The sequence below is a fragment of the Vidua macroura genome, chromosome 1 (genome assembly GCF_024509145.1).
Source record: "Vidua macroura isolate BioBank_ID:100142 chromosome 1, ASM2450914v1, whole genome shotgun sequence".
Lineage (NCBI taxonomy): Eukaryota > Metazoa > Chordata > Aves > Passeriformes > Viduidae > Vidua > Vidua macroura.
Window position 1 is genome coordinate 149,856,579 of NC_071571.1, and position 19,601 is coordinate 149,876,179.

Here is a 19,601-nt window from a genome sequence, read left to right on the forward strand (position 1 = left end):
ATGGATGATCTTTATCCTATTTGATAAGAAGAATTCATATAAAAATAATTCTTATATAAAACTCTGCCAAATGAATATCTTCACTGAAATAGGAAAGCTCTGAAGGAAACACAGAGAAGTGCAACACACCCACCACGGGGAGGATCTGCAGCTTAGGGATACTTGAAGGGAGGTAGGTACAACCTCGCTGGCACACAGCAAGACAGGCAATGCTACCTAGGATTTGCTTCAAATTTACAGAAATCTGAATTTATAGAACTATGACCAAGAAGACACTCTGAGCCAGCAGCCTAATCACCCAATTAGAATAGTACAAATATGATTATTCCATTAACAGGTTTTACATTTCACCTACAAAACACCGACAATCGACACACTGCTACAAGGTGAAGATCTGAACTGGAATTATGTACCTAAAAGTCTTTATGCAGCAAAGGTTGGGCATTTTCTAGCTTATCCAACACCACCTGGTTGCAGCTGACTTGCTCTGTGGCCCAGAGCTCTGCATGGGTTAAAGCTACTTGCCCATCCCAGTGGCCAGAGGTAAAAGTGTCCAACAGAGACTGAGCAGCTGCTCGGAGAAAAGGGAAAAGACAAAGCAAAATCCATCCGTGGAGGAGAATGAAGGTTTTCCAACCTGCCTCTCAGCATCTTATTTCAGTTATCCCATGGAAAAACAAACAAGATCAAGTCAGCATAAAGAACTTTCCTAGGCTTTTTCCATTTTCTCCTAAACCTGCTCATGGCATCATCATTAGTGCAATGGCTTACGTGTGTGTTATGGTTTTTATGAATCCAGTGTGCAAACTAACAGAAGCATCTGTCTCATAATTATCAGTTTTAATTAATGCTTCTCCTAAGAGAATGGCAAAACTCTCAAGTTTCCTACGGATCTTATGCATAATGAAGAGAGTTTCACCTCCCTCCCTAAGTAAACTTCAGTTTCCTAATGTTTATCTTTACTGCATAGATTCTCTGACTTCTGCCCAACTTCCAGCGAGCCACTCTCCTCTAGCAGAGCTCCTGCTTCACCACTACTCAACATATAAATAAAATACAATTGTTTTGTGCTTGAATGAATGTAGGATGTTGGTCTTGTGTGCGTCTGAACCGCAGAGGTAAAACCTGCTGTGTTGTGTGCACATTGAAAAAGCCTTTCTGCAAATCCCAAGCTACAACAGACACTGGCTGCATCTCTCTCCTCTCACGACATTGATTGCAATTTTTTTTTTTTTGCATTTGAAAAGTAATGTCCCCACAAAAAGGATTTTACTTTCTGAATTCAAAGCATTCTTGATATGTTAACAGAAGTATAATGAGCACTCCTTAGTAAATAAAAATAAATAATAGCATCTAGTCTATCACATTAATACTGTGAAACATATATAAAATTTACATTAACTCAAACAACAGTGAAAAAGGATTGTACTGTATTTATCATCACAGACCCGTATTCTTTAGAGACTTTGGAAAGTAAGTGTCACAGTCCTGTATGACAAATCCTAAAGTTAGCTGTCAGTATGATTTTAAAAAAATCTTTACAAATTTTTTTAAATGGCACATTTTCTTCTGCCAATCTAACTGGAGCTATTAAAAGCTTAGGTACAGGTTTACTATTTTTCTTTTTTTTTTTTTTTTAATTCATCTTTAGTCTATGAAAAACATTTTAAAATGCAGCACAATAAAAAACATTCAAGAACAAGCTTCAGAAAATAAATTTGTCCTTAGACACACAGAATAATCTGAGAATAATCTTTATAAGACAGTTAGAAACCAGAATTGTCACGCTCTTCTTTTGAAAATATTTTTGTAAATGCATCTAGAATAATCAAGGCTTCATAAATACTCAAAAAATGCTTTGCTTTCCTTTGTACTAAAAGCTGATTCACAGCGTTTTAGCTCATCAAACCTTAGTATGAATTAGATCTTTCCAAATTATCAAAAGCAACTCAATGAACAGCAAACTGAATGAGGCGTTTTGTGGGTTGGGTTGTTGGTTTGGTTTTTTTGTTTTTCTTCCCTAAGCCCTGAGATTGCAGCTCTTGATTTAATTATAAAATCTGGGTCTGTTTTATACCAAGCAGCTCAGAGATTTTTGGCAAACCACATTTCTGACAACAGTGGGGTTTGGTACAAGAATGCAGTTTGTGATCAAGTCTGAAATTCTGGACGGAAGGCTTCCTTGCAAATGGGAAAGAAAGGAATAAAGATGCATCACTCATTGCTGGCTGTCCCTGGGGTGGGGCATCTGTTGGTCTAAGTGCAGCTGGTCTGGTGTGAATCCAACTCTGCCTTGTCCGGAGCCGCTGAACATTAAAACATGTCAGGCAAAGTACATCGTGCGCAGCGTGTCCTGGTGCACCTGGACTGCCTTAGCAAGTGCTTGGTGGTCTCTGCCGTTGCTCTGGCCAGAAGTGTGGCTTCCTTCAGCACTGAAAGAGAAGTGGGGGTGGGGGGAAACAAAAACCAACAGGTTGGGGGGGGAAGAGAAACCCTGTTTAATCTGCCTCTCCTTGCATATGTTCCTTTATCACTAGTTTCTTCTGAACAGAATGGTCAAACATTAATTACCCTTAAAGCACCACCGAGGTTCTGATACAGAAAACAGCCCCTACAGGAACATCTTCTGATTTGTTTCAGCAGCATAATTCAGTGGTGAGAGCAAATCAACCCTTGAACAGCTGAGGACACCCCTGGTCCCAGAATTAACAAGCCCACTGCCTTCCAACTCCACAAAAACGCAAAACTCTGAACTCACCTATCGTGCTCTTTATCCACCAGATGGTACCTGGCTCTGAAGGCCACCAGGTGCGCGTAGTACGCCGGCGCGGGGATGGAGACGGAGCGCGTGCAGCGCACGTACGTGTGGCACAGCTGGTACGTGAGGATCTGCAGCTCGTCCGACGAGAAGCGATTGTCATCCCAGAGCACGTGGTAGTGAGAAGGTCTGCTTGTTCCCTGGAGCCAGAGCACACAGCTCATCAGCACTCCCAAACATCTCCTGAACTTCCACCTCTGCTGGGAACTGCAGCAGAACAGCTGCTTCCTCAAGAGCCACAGGCAGCAGTTCTACACATTTGAGCTAGTTTTTCCTTTAAAAGGCAAACAACCTCCTTCCTTGCTGCCTATCAAAATAAACCCTTCCCCTTTTCTGATAAGACTGTGTTTCTCAAAATTTCACCTCTGAAATGAAATGATCACACTGAAATGCACTTTCATCTTGAAAACCTCAGATCTGAACAAAAAGCCATCAGCTAAAGTAGCTTTAGTACAAACACTAACAGTTAAAGTTACCATGCCACACAACATGTCTTACCTGAATGCCAGCATGACTACACAGGTAGAAGTCAAACTCTGAGGGGTGGGTGATTTTTGTGTCCACTGTGGTACCAGCTGGAATGTTTCCACTTTTTCCAACCTGTGTAAATAGGAAATGCAAAGACACTGAGGCACAAACAAAAGGTTATTTTTTCTTTTCAGCTGTACAACCAGAAAAACAACCACAAGAAAAAGATCTATAAAAAGCAGAAAGTGAGGAAAGAATGTGCAAAACTGAAATTTTGTTCCAACTGAAAATCTGGAGTGTCTCTAGTATGGAAAAAGAAAAAAAAAAAAAGAGACAAGCTGCAAAATCTTCTTAGAAATTACCTAAAAAGATTTGGTTTTCTGAATAATTTAAAAAGAAGTTCCTGCAACTGAGTTGTCAAATTCTTTTCACCTTCCCACTCCAGGATAGGAGCAACTTTTCCTCTTTATACCTGCAAGGGGACAATCCTTCCTGGTCAGACAGGCCACCTCTTCCCTCTAAATCTCTTCAAAGGAGAATGTCAAAATACTCCTTACTTTCAAACAATTTAACATCTGTAATCACAGCATTTATTCATATAACAACCACCTTCATGTCAGCTTTGGGAGTTACACACAGAAGCCTGACAGAAGGAAAAAGAACGTGGAAATCCCAGTCTGTGAGCAGAGCTTTGCCATGAGGAACTCTCCATTCTCAGCAGCTGTTCCATGAGGAACAGCTCCATTCCTGCTCTTGGGGAGTCTCCTCTTCCCACAGAAAGTACCAAAAATCAACTTGGGGAGTCTGATCTCCACCCAGAAAGTACCAGAAATGAACAGGAATTGCTGACTTGGCTGCCTGCTGGGCGTTTGGGGGTCCCAAGCAGAACGTACCCGTTCGTTTTTATCCGTGCAGAAGAGTCTGGTGTGGTGCCTTTTCTGCACCACTATAAATGTGATGCCAGGCTGATAATCCTTCTCCAGCTTAATGCAAGCCTCCCTGATAGCCAGCAGCTCGTGGTGGAGAACCTGAGCCACACAGAGAGAGAGGTGTGATCAACATGAACCATTGCCATCAAATTCCTCTTATTTACCTACAGATTTGTTTTACTCATCCACAGATAATTTATCATGTTCCTTCTTGTACTGTCACTCAGAGTAACGAGATGTCAAAGCTTTCAGGACCAAACCTTAATTTCTTCCCCTGAGGAAGGTAAATTACATCAGCAGTTTCCTGAGCCAGGAGAGAGCTGCTTCCATATTTGTTCAGCTCCAAGCACAAGACTCAGACTAATAACCTGCATGTCAAAATCTCTTTAACTACCAAATACAAATGAACATTTAATTAGGCTGCTGAATACAACAGACTAATTATTTTTCAGACTAGAACAAGGGATAAAGTCCAGAAGTGCTTAGCTGCTCTTTCCCAGCTGTGTGCAGTCCCATGCAGGACTACAGACACCAATAATAAGGAAAGTGGAACAAACTAAAAAGCAATGATTTGGAATGTGGGTTAATTGTACATTAAAAATTCAGTGAAAACCAGTGACAATTGAAAAGAGAATATATCAAAAGTTCATACAAAGATTATTTTATCAATTCAAGTTTTGCAAGCGACCTTTCCTCTTTTCCCCCTGGATTTTGAGAAGCTGACTCAATTCTGTATCTTTTATTTACACACATAAATACTGGAAATAAAAGTCTTTAAAGTATACAGAAAAATATTTCATAAAATATGGTAGCAAGCAAACAAAATAAATACGACAGAGGATCTGATGAGTTTTATCAGAATAAAAATTACTGTGAAAATCCTCTTTAATCCTCTTTAAAAAAAAAACATATAATTTTTCTTTACTGCCCAAGTTCTATGGGATACAATCTGACTAATATATCCTAAATAGGAAATAGATGTGGAACATAACTTGAGTGATAAAACTACACTTTTCACTTATAATTCTGTAGGGGGAAGTATTTTAAAGGGGAAAAGTACTTTCAAAAGCACATGAAAAGTATGCAAACACTTCTCCTGCCTAGGTTAGAATCCAACAAATTTGTTGAGGGAAGATTTGTTGAGGTTATACTTCTTGTAACTCCAACCATATAAAGGTGGAATTTTAAAATTCCATTACTATCACAAAACTACACTATCAGAATTTCAAGAAGACAAATATCACCTGTTGGAACTGCCCCTCAGAAACACCATCCCTGTAGAAGATGATGCGAGTTGGTTTGAATCGCGTTGATTTGTAGAACTGGATAAGCAACTCCCTGACCATGGCAGCCAAATCCTGGATGATTTCCTGGCGGTGCTGCTGCACCCGCACAGTGGCACAGTAACGGTTGGGATGAGCATCCATGCTTCCTACAACCTGGGGGAAAATGCTTGGCATCAAACCAGAGAGCACTTAAATAAAGGTTATTTCATGAGATAACTGCACTGTCTTGCACACTGCGTGCTTGGCCTGGCAAAGATGTATTTGAAATTAAAATGAGCTTGGAAACAGCTCTGGGTTTAGTTCACCTGTGGCAGCGCACCCTGCTGAAAGAGAAAACTTATTTTAAATCTAAAAGACTCATTTCCTGTTTGCACCTACAGGCACTTAAAAACTCAAACACAGTTTGGAGCACTGATACCATGAAGCCATTAAGATGGTTCAGACTGCAGCACAGGAGTTTGAACTCTGGGACACCAAGCCTGTCTTTTGGATCCATCAAACTGAAATGGTGATGGACCACAGAAATATCCACACCCTTTATCAAGGGCAGGGATTTTTCTGTTAATTAAATGTTAGCATCCATATCCTGTAGAAGTGGCATGGGACTTAAAAATAAACAAAAAACCTAAAGAAGTGAGCACATCTCCACCTGGTTTTCCCTGGACACACAGGTGTAACTTTTCAAAACAGATACATAACATCACCAAAGAACTTCATTATTAAACAATCCTGAGCAGCCACTATAGGTGTTTAACATAACACAAGCTAAAGACCATTCCCTGTATTTAAGAAGTATATTTCCAAGAGATTACTGCACATCTTGTGTTTTCTGGAAGTTTGAGTCCCCAGAAACCACAGCTGAGCCAGCCTAGTTCCCTATCAGCAATGAAGAAATTCTGAACATTTCTAAGTGCTGAAGAAGCAGATTTAAACATGCACCAGCTCATTATCAGCCTGCTAATAAATATCAGCTCCCAGAAAAGCTCCTCTGTGTATCAGCAACTCAGGCATTTTACAAGCTAATACACACATTTAAGTAATTAGCATCAGAGCAAGATCTCTGAAGTTTAAATAAATTCCTGCAGAAAAATAATTTATAATGCTATAATTAGGCAATCAGAAGCAATGGACCACAAAAGGACTGAAAGCAATAAAATGCATTATAGCTGAGCAGCAGGAGGGAGCTGGGGGCAAAGACCAGGACACAATTTACTCACTGCAGCAATGGAAGGCTTTTTCCCATCCCCAGCTGGTGGGTGAGTTACATCTGCACCAAGGAATATGACAGGCTGTTGGAATACTGGAGGTCTGACAAAGAGAAGGGAAATTTGTAAAAGCAGCAAGATTTATATTTAATAAAGTACATTAAAACTCAAATAAACAGCACTCTCTGCTCCTCCAGTGAATTCCAGTGAATCAACAACTGGCACTTCATCAGAGTTGGTCACTTGTCCTGTGGTAGTAATTAAAAATCCTGATTAAGGTTCTCATGGTAAATACTTAGGCAGATTTTTAAAGCACAGCTAATTGTTGCTCTTAATTAAAAATTAATTTTAAAATATATCTATTTTTCTAACTTGAAGAATTGCAATTTTTATCAACTGGACCAAGGAAAGGAGTAAAAGTTGATCCCTTAGTAACAAATGGCATCTGAGAAAATTAAAGGACTGTGCACATATGCAGACCTTCTTTAAAAGAAATGGGTAAGTAATGTCAGGGATTAGGTTTTTTTGGCTTTTTTCTTGGTTGTGGCTACATTTTTCCAATTTGCAGCTCCTTATCTAAACATGGATCCTATGACTAAGGCTATTGTGGCTGTTACCCAGTTTGCACAATGGGTCAGTAAGGTGAGCAATTCCTGGATTTTGGAATTCCTCTGGAATGTGGACACATAGCCTGTGGTAGTTGTGCAGCCAAGTTCAAGTCTGTGGGGTTTCATTAATAATGGTGCCCACTGTGAGGAAGCAATACAGGGGGAAGCTTTTCCCCAATCCTTCACCCATTTATTTGGATGTACCCCAGCACCTTTCAAAGGGTTCAAATTCTTTTCTAGATGCTGATATCATACAATGGCTGGTGTTGCTGATAGGCCCAATCAAGTTAGCATTTAGAGATAAGGTGGGGTAACCACCCTGACATCTACCCCAGAGACAGGGATGCTGCCCAGGGGCAGGGGGCACTGCCCCACAGCCTGAGCCTGCCCCACTGCCCATCTCAGGAATGAAGCACCCAGATTGGATGGGGGTCTGGGAGGAGACAGGCTAGGTGCTGAAGGGAATACTGTTCCCCAGCTGGTGGGAAGCCCTCTCTCTCCCTGCCTCAAAGAGGGAAAGTCTGATGGTGCAACCATGGAACCCACAGACCTTCCAGCTGTGCAGGCTCCAGCTGAACCATCCTGACCCAGGACACAGGTATTGATTGGGTACCTGAAGGGAGCCAGGGTCCCTTCTCTGGGAGCAGCTTTTAATGAGGAGAGGATTGTTCACAGAGACAGAATGCAGGATCACCATCACAGAATGCCCTGGCAGACCACTGAGGAAGGATTCCAACAGCTGAGAGAAGTGGCAGTACTAGAGGTACTTTTTGGGAGGGATGGACAGCATGGTAACAACCCTGACAAGGTCAGGTGCACAGGGCAAATGTTGTGAGCCTGGCACATCCAGGGCCACCCCAGTACTCCACTTTCATGCAACACTGAATGTGGAGGACACCTGAGAGCAGTGGACTCCACAGCCAGCAAACTCAGGAATTTTGAGAGCACAGTCCATGGCCTGATGGCTCTCTGTTTTTGAAAACTCAGGGCAAATAGAATATTAGAGATTTTTCATTCTAATGACAGTTGTGTACTTCAGTGGTCAGATACCATTAAAACAATGCTTTTATTATAAATTTCAACAGAAACAAGTATTCCTCTCCTGTTTTCATAGCCTAACTTTTGCAGGACTATTTATTAGAAGCCAAAAGAGAGTTTGTCTGAAGAGTAACTTAAGCTACAGTGCTATGGCTGCAGATAAAAGCTCCCAGTTATCTCAGCATGACGCACGTTCTCTTTGCAATACAAAAACCTCTTCCCCTTTGAAAGATGAACTTACCTTCCCTGTGGCAGTAGAATGTTATTTACACCTCCTAATTTGACATTTATTTTTAAGCAAAGGTTGGACAGAGTTTGGGGTGTTGTTCTTTGGACGTTTTTCATCTGCACACACTGAGTGGCCATGCCCAGCACCGTGTCGCCAACGCGCTTCACCTCCGCTACAGAAGAAGAAAAACCAAAAAAAGAATTTGCAAATTGCAAATCAAACCATGGAGGAGACTTGAATTTGGTGCCAATTAACTACACCTGGAGTTTTAGCAAAGTGGTGCTCGAGCTTAAAGGAACACAATGAAACCTACCCAGCCTCCAGAACCTCCCCCCCAGCTCTGCTCTGCTCCACCATACCGGGTTCTAAAGGCAGTAACTAAAGGCACTGTTGGCTTATATTAACCAACAATTTTTTAATTAATTTTTGCTTTAGAATTGTAACATTATATCATCAGCTTTGGGTAATGATGTGGGCAATGTGGATAATATTAGGATATTGAGCACTTGTTGCATTATTAACCACTGGAATAGTAACACAAACCTAGCAATAAAGTGCTGAGCAATATTCAGCCAAGCAGTTTATCAGCTCTTCACTACAAGTTTATCACTTGCATAGAAAAGTGGTCAGCTTAGCAGACAATGGTCCATAAAAACTCCAAGAAACTCATTAAGTACTGTACAATTCCAATAGTTAAATCAAATCCTATTGTTAACAACAAAATTGAGACTTCAAGGCTTTCAGAGACCCACATACTCTTACAGTCAGGGAAGAAATTTAGGCTCCAAGACTGGCACGGAGAAGATGAACCACTCTCTTTGGCAGCAGGAGAGGGAAAGAGCAGAGTGGGAAGAAGAGAAAAGACAAGACTGTGGGTATAGGAAGTGCAGGGTATGGAAGAGCGTAGGGAGAAAATAAGGAGAGATGATTAGAGGGGGCAGAAATAACTGTAATTAAAGATAATGACAAAGAAAAAAGATCAGAGTGGTACCACATCCTCTCAGTGGTTAAGTAGAGGAAAAGAATTCCCTTTTAATGCCAAACAGGAATAGTAAAAATGTCATTTTGCACCGAATTTGTATTGTACAAATTAGAAACAAGCCACTTCCTTTGCAAGCTGAATTCAAGGGGCAAAAAAGTACTATTTCCTTAAGGTTCCTTGCTTAATCTCTTTTCATCTTGTAAGAGATAAAGTTGGAAAATAATTTTGTGCTATATTAAAATAGTGAGGGATGGGATAAAACAAATCTGCAGCTGCTTGGTAGATCTGATCCACCAGAGAAGAGTCCACGTAGCTATGGGAGAAAAATAGTGGCTGCTGCTCCAGCAAGGCAAGCTAAGTGAGAAAAGGAGGGAGGCAGGACAGGAAAAAAGCAGTCCTGCCTAGAGGAAGAGCTTGAAAATGCATGGTTTATGTAAAACATACTAAAACCCATGTGTGTATGCCATCTAAAATGTACTAGTTGTCACTGTTTCCAAAAACCCGTTTATTTTGCTGAATTTTCACTTTCTGTGCACCTGTATCCTTGCAACCCAAGTTAAAATATTGAAATATTAAGAAAAATAGACAGAAATCGCCTTCACTCAACATTTTTTGCCAAAGGGAGATTGTGTGAGTAAGCAAAGGTGTTCTAAAAGCGACAGAGTTCTTGAAGTCGTTACTTCTTCAGTCACTAGGAATTTTCAGCACACAAGTTTCATTAAGCACATTATAATCCACTGCCTAAAAATGTCAATCTCACCAAAGCCCTGTGTTGGCTTTCTCAAATCCAACAGCAGGGAGAATGGGGAAAAACAAATTGAAAGCATAGAAAACACACTGAAAATACTTAGGTCTTAATATAAAACATCATGCAGCACAAGAAAAAAAGTAAAATTAGTTTGCAGCCCATTCCCTAACTGGAATTTGTAGAGTTAAACCAGCATTAAACCTCTCTCCTTTGGATAGCTCACAAAAAACACACAAAAACTGTGACTGAAATGCACCATTTCCACTCACTGACCATAGACTGGTGTTTTTCCTGGCAAAATGACCACGACAAGCTGTAGCCCAGTGTAAGTGTTCTTGAGGTGTCTGAACATGGGCTCCACGCTGTCGGCTCCCTGGGCGTATTTACAGAAGCAGGGCTGCCCCTGGATTGGCATTCCAGCATCCCTGGAAATCTTCCTCAGCTGTTCTGTAAAGGACCTTGGCAAGGCACATAAATACATTACATTATCAGACAGTCAAATCCCATCTTGATTTTTGATCTTATTTTTAATGGAACAATCCTGTTAACCTTGCAGAGCTGTGCCATCCAAAAACTTGGGAATTTAACCCCATGTGCATCTTTAATTCACAATGCCTGTGTAGTCACTGAAGGCAAGACAGGACATATGCTGTATAAATAACACCATTAACAAAAAAACCTCATTTACAAAGCAAATTCTACCTTATTTCTATGGGAAATACAGGATAAAATACTTTTTGCACAAAGACTGCAATAATGACAATTTGGCATAGCCTGCTCTAACATAATTCCATCTGTTACCACCACAAAAAAGGGCTGGAGTTATTCTCTTTTTTCTTCATGATGAAAACAACCAACATAAATTACCAGCAATTGTCTCAGTGGATTGCTTTAGCATCCACAACAATGCACAATTTCACAGATACCAAAGAAAATGTGTATCCTGGAGGTGATGGGAAACCTTCTCCTGGTGAAAGGCTGGTGAAAAAAAGTCACCCTTTGATGGAAGTGGTCAGATATGGAGACAACCTAATTTCTTCAGAGGCTTCCACCTGAGAGTCTTTTTATCTCACTGATAAAAGCCCTTTTTATTAGCTTGGAGAGGGTACCCCCCTGCAGTTATCTAAAATATTGCTCATCTCCACACAGGGTGCCAGGGTACCACTGACTGAGAGGGTGTGAAGATTTAGCTTCTTCCAAACCTGTTGTTAACTTGCATGAATCATAACAGCCTGTGGGCTTCAGCCCTGCAGCCTGAGGCTCCTTGCAGAAAATGGGCATTTCCTCTGGAAAAACAAGCACTCACTACCAGCACAGTCAATGGCAGAACATCTCCCCATCCCTGGGAGTGTTCAAGGCCAGGCTGGATAAGACTTGGAGCAACCTGGTCTAGGGGAAGGTGTCCCTGCCCACAGAAGAGGGGTTGGAACAAGATGATCTTTAAGCTCCCTTCCAACCCAAACCCTTCTGGATTTCATCCAAGTCTGAAACAAGTCAGGGTTTGAGTCTTTTAAAGTCCATCTGGAAGTACAGTGCCTACAAGGAAAGGTTCTCTCTGTTCCCAAGAGGTAAAGCAGGATGATTTTGAAGACTTTTAGAGCATTTGAAGGTGTTTACTCTGATGAATCAGCAGCATTCGAATTCCAACTTGATCAACAAGATGTAACAAGAGGCCACAAGATGCAGACATTTTCCTGGCATGAAGCAATGTCCTTTCATGGTAAATACAAGCTCATTCTAAGCCATCCAAATAATTTTATTTTGACTCATTATCTTGAGGACTTCTGCCCATTTCTCAAAACTCAGTAACTTAGCTTACACAGCATTTCCACTAGAAGTAACATCATGGAAGGGAAAGTTCTCTGGCAGCCCAGTTCTTGACTTGTGCCTGGAGAGAACAAGTCCCTCCCCTCCTCACACAATGGGCAGTAAAAAGATTCCCACTGTTTGCTCATCACTTGTTAGAGAAAATGTCCCAAGCTGTTTGGCAAACCATCTGAAGGAACAGTGCCATGGCAATGCCACTGGTGTGAGCAATCCCTGCCTTGCATTCACCTCCCAGAGAGCAGCTGAGTCACTGCCAGGGCAGCTCCACAGGCTGCACTTGTCTATGCATGAAGGGAAAGCAGCTGCATGTGGAAGGAGGGATCAGATATGGATCTGGGCCTGCACACCTTCCCTGAGCCAATGGCAGATGTCACTGTAACAACAATCCTGTCCCATCCAAAGATAAAGAAACCAAATCTGAAAGTTTCATTCAAACACTTAAAGCCAATAGAACAACCAGTGCTACTCATTTAGCAAATACAGCAACTTGCACATTCCAGAAGCTCTGAAAATGTTTTGGACAAAAAAATTCCTTTTAAAGAAATTCTACATGAATAATTCTATTCCATATAACCAGGAAAGGAACCTAAGAGAACACATATCTTAGCTGTCACTCTTGAGAAACACTTTGTGATAAACACCCATCATTACATCATTTCAGTTATCTTAAACCCTGTCCTAAGGCCTCACTGGTCAGAAACCTGTCATAAAGCATAAATGGCTTTTGTTAAGTCTGATTTGGAGGATTTCCTGATGCTGGCATTGAAATCAGACTGGCCTCATTCAAAATACAAAGAGACAGAGGACATATTGCCATATGTTAAACAATTTAACCAAAAATATGTTCTTCATAAAAGTGAAATCATGACATTTGCATACTTAATAAAAGATAAAATCACCACCTTACACAACACACTTACTTAAGATGAACTTCAGTGCACTGGCGCTGGGGAGCAAAGCAGGCAATTGCCCAAACCTTTATTTCAATTCCAGTGTGAAATTGTTTATTCCTCATGTCCCAGACACCTTGCACTGGTGTAGCAATTGCTTTATTCTGGAAGTGGAAGGTAAAAATTAAACATTAATGAAAAACTTGATTGATACTAAACAAAAATTAGCTTTGCTTCTACTTCCCTCCAACTGGCAGGTGATTTATACTCTCAGGTCATTCTTTCCCCTGTACAAACATCCATCCATCTTATAATAATCATTTTATCACTGTAGCAAGACAGCTTCTTAGCCAGGTGAAAAATAAAACTCACATTGTTCATTTTTATTGCTGATCATTGCCTTTGGTTGTATTTATCAGCAGCAAAGAGAAATTATATATGAAAGTAGGATTCATGCTTGGTATGGAATGTTAACAAAAACCTAAATTTCTACAGTGACTTTACAACTGCTCAGTGAACTTTCCAAGGAAAGTTAATTTAGGTACTATGAATATTTTACACATCACTAAGTGGAGACAAACAGTGGTTCAATGTCACACAACTCCAGAAAAAATGTGAACAAGCTGAAAAAGGTGATCAGTTATTCAACGTGGACCAGCCCAACACTTTTATTTCTCTCACCATGAAGGTATTACTGGGATGGATTATCTAGAGGACAAGGGATGTAATAAAGCAGCTGAAGTAATTCTGGTGATGTTAATTACCTTAATAAATACTGATAGATGCTTTAGACAAGTTACCATGATGTCTTCCTTCTCACCTAGCCGCAGCAACTAAAGCTTCTGGGCATTTTTCAGGACACACATATATGTCTGATAATGGATTTTGCAAAGAGTTGTGTGTGCTGAAGGCAGTGCCTCTCCCACTATGACTTTCCAACATTCATTTGCCATTAAGTTCTCCCAGCCTGCTGGTGCCAGAATAGTTCATGAAAGCAGTCCCCTTATCAGGGTCAGGCCTGGGGTACCTTAACCTGCCAGTGAAGGGAGGTATGAGCTAATTTGCCTGAGTCATCTGAAGAATTTTACGCAGGAAACTCAAGAACCTCTCCCATTATGAGTTTGGAGGCACCAGTCTGTTGTGCACAGGGACAGAATTTTATTCAGTTGGCAATGTATGATCTGAAGAGATTCATCAAAAGCCTCCAAAAATGAAATTGTTCCAGCTATTAAAGCTTTCATCTTGCAACAAGTCCCTGAAGGAAATCTGGTAACTGATGGAAAATCCTGTTTCTCCAACTTTTTTAAAAGATATCACAGAGAAAGATTATGTCAGAAGGGCCATCTGAAAAGCTATTTTGAAATAAAAACCTGTGGGTAAATATTCCAAACAGGCTCTGGGGAAGGGCATGCTGATAGACATGATACCTCAAGACAGCTGCCCTAAACACAGTTGCTCCACCCAGAATATTCAAAATCAACCAGAAGTTCAGGAATATTTCATCATATTTTCAAATATATACAGTGATAATTGAAATAGTTTTTGCTCTTCTCCATACACATTGATTTGAGCCACTATTTGCAGGCTGCTTCTTGCAACACACAATGAAAGAGTGTTTGAGGCAAAAAAAGGCAATTTTAACCCAGCTTTACTTTCCAAAATAAAACAGCAATTGAAAGTGATGCAAATTGGCCAATACATTTAAGGACATTGAGAACCTAAATTTAAATTCTCAACAATACACCCATGGCAGCTCTCTCATTGCACACAACACAATTAATTTAAAATAATCACATTACAGAGGCCATCACAGCTGGTGCTGGAAGCCACCACAGACTGCACAGAACCCACTGGACATACCCTGCCTCCATAGAGGATTGAGGGAGGCTGAAGGACTCTGCCAGTCACATCTGTCATTTCATCCTTGACCATGATCCCAAACTCTCGGACGTAAGGGTCTGTGTTGAAACTCGCACTCCGCATCTGAAATGATCAAAATGTAAAAAAAACCAAGCTCATAACCTCTGTGTAGTGCACAAACACATCAGTACCTGCTAAAGGTGAGCAAAATTAAGCCCATTCCTACACCTGCCCCATGTTTGACACAACACTCACCAATTTGCTGATCTCTTCCTGCCGGTCTGGGGCTGATCTGGCAGTGGCTCGAATCATAGTGGAAGTTTGATTGTCAGTGAGTTTCTTGATGCATCTTTGTCCTGCCACTATGTTGCAAACCTGAAATATCCCCACAAAAAGAAAACTAAACACAGTCCAACTGTTTTTTTTTTTTGGCTTGTGGCTTTTCTTTCACTGATGCACCACAGAATTTCTCAACATCTGGCTGCTCAAAAACCAGTTTGCCAACAATTGAACCCTTTTTTCCCCTCTGACCCCCTTACCCGAGCCCCAAAATACAGAATTCTCTATGAGTTTACTTGCCTCCAGAGGAAGGTATGTGTGTTTCTGCTCCTGTCCAACTTGTAAACATGGAAGGTGAGGGTAGCGTAAAACTAATTTATGCCTGTCCTTAAAATACTGAGCTACAGTGCATTCAACTGTTTGTCCATTCTCCTGCTGAAGTGGGAATCTGTTGGAATGCAAACATGGAAAGCAGCTATTACTTCATGCAAAATGTTTCCCCCACAGCTCCTCAGCACATTTCTTGGCACAAGTTAAGCTTATTGAAGGAGGATGAAACAAAGCCCAAACAATTAAAAACCGGATTCAGATACTGATCAGTTATCTTCTTGTAAAAAGCTGGTATCAGTTTTGTTCCTTATATTGCTTCCTTAAAAATGGGAACCACTGTCTCCATATCCAAGTTATCTGCAAATCTCTGTTTGGTAGTTAAAAAGAAACTTTTTTTCCAGAGGAAAAATAGATTGCAAATAAGCAATATCAGGAGGCTGATTCCAACTGGCATTACTTTTCTATTCCAGTTGTGGGAAACATCAGGCTACAAATAGAACAGCCTGTTCTTCCAATTTTAAAGAAATCCATAAATAACAGAAAAAAACCCACCCAACCAAAAAACCTCCCAGATTTACAACAGAGCAATTAGTTCAAATGCCATGACACTCATTATAGTATAAAAATAGAACAAAAAGAACAGCAAAATTGGGAAAATACTTTGAGGTATATTTAAGGGTATTAACCAAAGAAAGCATCATTTTTCAAGTTAGCTTTTCCCACCCCAGTAGGGCAGGCAAGGTATTTTTCCAGCCTGAGACCAAACATATGTTTAAAAAGCAGAAAAATACTTTACGTTTGGTGACTTGCTGGTCGTCTGGTGACATTGCACACTCTGTACTTCCTTTTCATTTGTCCACAGTGTGTTATCTCCACCTTCAGACCTAAAAATTGGACAGCACAAATGACCATTTCTCTAAAATCAAGGTGCCAGCCCTAAACTGCTACACAAGACCAGTTAAACAGACTAATAAAACCATTCTATTTAGCCCCAAAGGGTAGCCCAGACAGAACTCAAAAAGCAATTTACAGTCTTAAAATTCGAAACTCCTGAGCTTCAGCCAAAGTTCAACACAGAACTTCAGAGACAAGACGAAATCCCAAAGCCCCCAGAGCTCACAGATGACGCTGGGCACATTCTGCAAATTCCAGTGCTGTACCTCTAAGGAAGGCCAGGATGGGGAAAGGACAAAAAGGGCACACAAGCTCCTTGAAACAAAACCCTTTATTTATACTTTCTGTCTAAACATACAGGGTCTGTAAGACCTCCAACTCTTGCAGCCCTGCCTGAGCTAATGAACTGGGAGTGTGGGTGGAGTGGAATCCCCAAACAGCCTCTCTAGGAGCTCATGGGAACGAGGCCACAGTGAAGCAATTTGGTGCCTGATTATCCTTTCAAAACATTTACAACCAATGCAAACTCAGGATTTATTTATACTTTCCTTGCTAACTTCTAGTTGTGCAAAGGTAATTTTGTTGATGTTTTTTGGAAACACAAAAGGAAGGCGCAGGATAGATTTATGGATTTATTCTTTTTAAAGTTGCTTGCTTTCTGCCAAGAGTATCAGGAGAGAGATTTTGCAGAGGAAGCCTTCAGTGAACAAAACCAGTAAGATTTCTTCCTCCTGTTCTCTTTGATTCAGTCACTACAACTAGAATTACTTGTTATTTACTTCCAAGAGAGTATATGCAAGACAGATGCCTAAGTATGCAAAAACACACTGCTAAATTATTAGTAAAATTTGAAATATGAAAAATCTGATATTAGTAATTGGAAAAATTTAAGATTGGGTAATTAAAAAAACATGAAATCCCAGTCTTTGTAAACATTTAGAAATCATCAGATTAGGAGCTGCCATGTTTTTGTCATGAAACTGGGATTGGTACTACTGATAGGTTTCAAAAGCAAAAAATATGATTTTTTTTCTTTCCCAATAAGGCAAACTGCTGTAGAAAATATTTAAAACACATAGTGGTAACCATATCAGACAGAATAAAGCAGCTGTATATAATTTCCTTATTACCTTTTATTTCTTTGGTAAACTTTACCCTTTGGGAATCTGTCAGAGGTTTTTGTTGTTCTTCAATACTTTTGAAGTCCAGAACTTCACAGACAAACTCAATAACTGGTTGTGCTTTGTAAAATGCAGTTGCAGACACTGCAGACAAAAACATTAATGGTGTGTTACAACAATACAGAGGAAATTCTTAAGAAATCCAAAAAATGGAACTAAAATTTTGCCTTTCCATTAAGAAGAAAGAAGAAACAAGAAAATACTTCCTGGTACCTACCATCAATATTTAGCATCATTTTCCATAATGAAGGTCTGACTGATTGATGGAAGCCAAACCAAACTTCTCTGCCACCACCCAAAGGATTTGAGCAGCCTTCTGATGCTGTAAAGAAAGATCTCCCCACAGGAGTATACCTGCAAGAAAGCAAATAAATTCACATCAGAAAACTAAAGCAAAAATTGCAATAAATCCATAACTAACGCAAATTCCTTTTCACAAAAGCACAGAAATGTCAGTGTTTAAAATTACTAATAATCTGAGATTCCTGGCAAGACTCAGGTTACACCTCTCAAAATCCAGCTTGTTACAGTAAGAAACTGGCTAGTACTCAGGCTGAAATTCAATATATCTACTAATTCCAGCAAAAAAAAGCATTAATAACTTTTTATTTTTATTCTATTAAAACTTCAGCTGTGCCTCCATAAGAAAAGAATTAAAAGTCTCTGCTATTAAAACACCAAGGTAACAATCTCTTCCCATACTCTGAATTATAGACATTATCTGAGGGTAAATAAGTGATCTAACAAATATTTCTGATCCATCTTTCATTTTGATAATTAAGTACTGCAAACTTAATAGCAAACAAATCATATCCAGAGCCAATGTGCTCCTCTGAATAAAGGTATCTGACATTCTGGGCTGTTTTCTGTGCTGTAAAACCTGAAGAAAGTAATTAAATATTTTTTTATCCTAAATTTGAGGATAAAGTCAACATAAGGCTATTTTAAGACACATACATTTAACTCATATTACCTATTTAGAGCTTCAATATGGGAAAGTTCAGCCCTACTAAACTCTGTTCTTTGCTTTCTAATTAAATATAATTTGCACAGTGGTCTTAAGTGGCTTGTGTCACGGCAACAGAATTAAGCCCAATATCTCTTGGGTGTGACTGGAAATGCTGTAGGTCCCACTTGAGAAACAAACAAATAATTTCCAAGTTTTTCTTTCCTATCAAAATAGCCACACGGGGTGACATTAATGTCCCCCTAGCACTGCAACCTTTATACAAAATTGGCTATAAACAGCTGTCCAAGGACACACAGGAACAGGGTAAGAAGTTGCTTAAAATCCACCCTTCCACATCTACTGACCTCCAAGCACTTCCCACTCGGAGAGAGCCTCCTTCTCCAAGGCTCCAGAGGGAAGAGGGAGATGGCAGAGCCCCCCTGACCTGAGGCACAGCCATGGGGCCAGTCTGACAGCTCTGGGGAAAGGCTCTCGTGGCCAGGCTGGAGGCTCCAGATCCCACCAGGGAAGCACCAATGGCCTCTTGCCTGAGCCTGCCACTGCCACACAGCCAGCACTGTGGCTGGGCTTTGGCAGCACAGACTGCCCAAAGAGTCACCAGAACACCCCAGTCACACCTAAAGTGCCTCAAGGGCTTCCCCTCACCTCATGGAAGGCAAATGCCTCATGACAACATCCAGGGCCTGGATGGTCTCAAACGGGACACTCGGCAGGCGGCCAGAAAGAGCATCGTGTAAAGCCTGCAAGCTCACACAGGACATCCACTTGATAGCCACCTTAAATATTCTGTCCTTTCCTTCTCCTGGCAGCGTGACCTCCAGCTCCACCTGCAACAATGCCAAACAACAAACCAAGATGATTCTTTCCATTGGAAGGGGGGAAATCAGAAGGGACAATGGATTCCTCTGAACAACGCCAGGAAGCAGAGGAGGAGACAAAAGGCAAGGATGAAGCAACAGCACGGATTAGGTACAGCCTCTTTTTACAGCTCCATCTTCCCAAAGGGGTATTTCAGAAGCCTGGAGTGCCTCCCAGCTGGCATCTATCTCCTCTGTGAGG

General features: G+C 40.7%; 1 protein-coding gene across 1 annotated transcript in view; it reads right to left on the bottom strand.

Annotated features, from left to right (window-relative positions):
- Nucleotides 1-1,228: 1,228 nt before the first annotated feature.
- The window catches only part of AGO2 (argonaute RISC catalytic component 2), a 45,129-nt gene continuing 26,756 nt past the window's right edge, over nucleotides 1,229-19,601 (bottom strand). The window contains exons 4-19 of the mRNA XM_053976637.1: nucleotides 19,188-19,369; nucleotides 17,790-17,926; nucleotides 17,522-17,656; nucleotides 16,294-16,381; nucleotides 15,468-15,615; nucleotides 15,144-15,263; nucleotides 14,889-15,011; nucleotides 13,059-13,192; nucleotides 10,585-10,769; nucleotides 8,594-8,753; nucleotides 6,719-6,809; nucleotides 5,460-5,654; nucleotides 4,180-4,314; nucleotides 3,317-3,418; nucleotides 2,759-2,958; nucleotides 1,229-2,432 (exon numbers count right to left, since the gene is read on the bottom strand). Coding sequence (XP_053832612.1) covers nucleotides 2,324-2,432; nucleotides 2,759-2,958; nucleotides 3,317-3,418; nucleotides 4,180-4,314; nucleotides 5,460-5,654; nucleotides 6,719-6,809; nucleotides 8,594-8,753; nucleotides 10,585-10,769; nucleotides 13,059-13,192; nucleotides 14,889-15,011; nucleotides 15,144-15,263; nucleotides 15,468-15,615; nucleotides 16,294-16,381; nucleotides 17,522-17,656; nucleotides 17,790-17,926; nucleotides 19,188-19,369 — 2,244 coding nt within the window. The 3' untranslated portion in view covers nucleotides 1,229-2,323. The remainder of the gene's footprint in view (nucleotides 2,433-2,758; nucleotides 2,959-3,316; nucleotides 3,419-4,179; nucleotides 4,315-5,459; nucleotides 5,655-6,718; nucleotides 6,810-8,593; nucleotides 8,754-10,584; nucleotides 10,770-13,058; nucleotides 13,193-14,888; nucleotides 15,012-15,143; nucleotides 15,264-15,467; nucleotides 15,616-16,293; nucleotides 16,382-17,521; nucleotides 17,657-17,789; nucleotides 17,927-19,187; nucleotides 19,370-19,601) is intronic.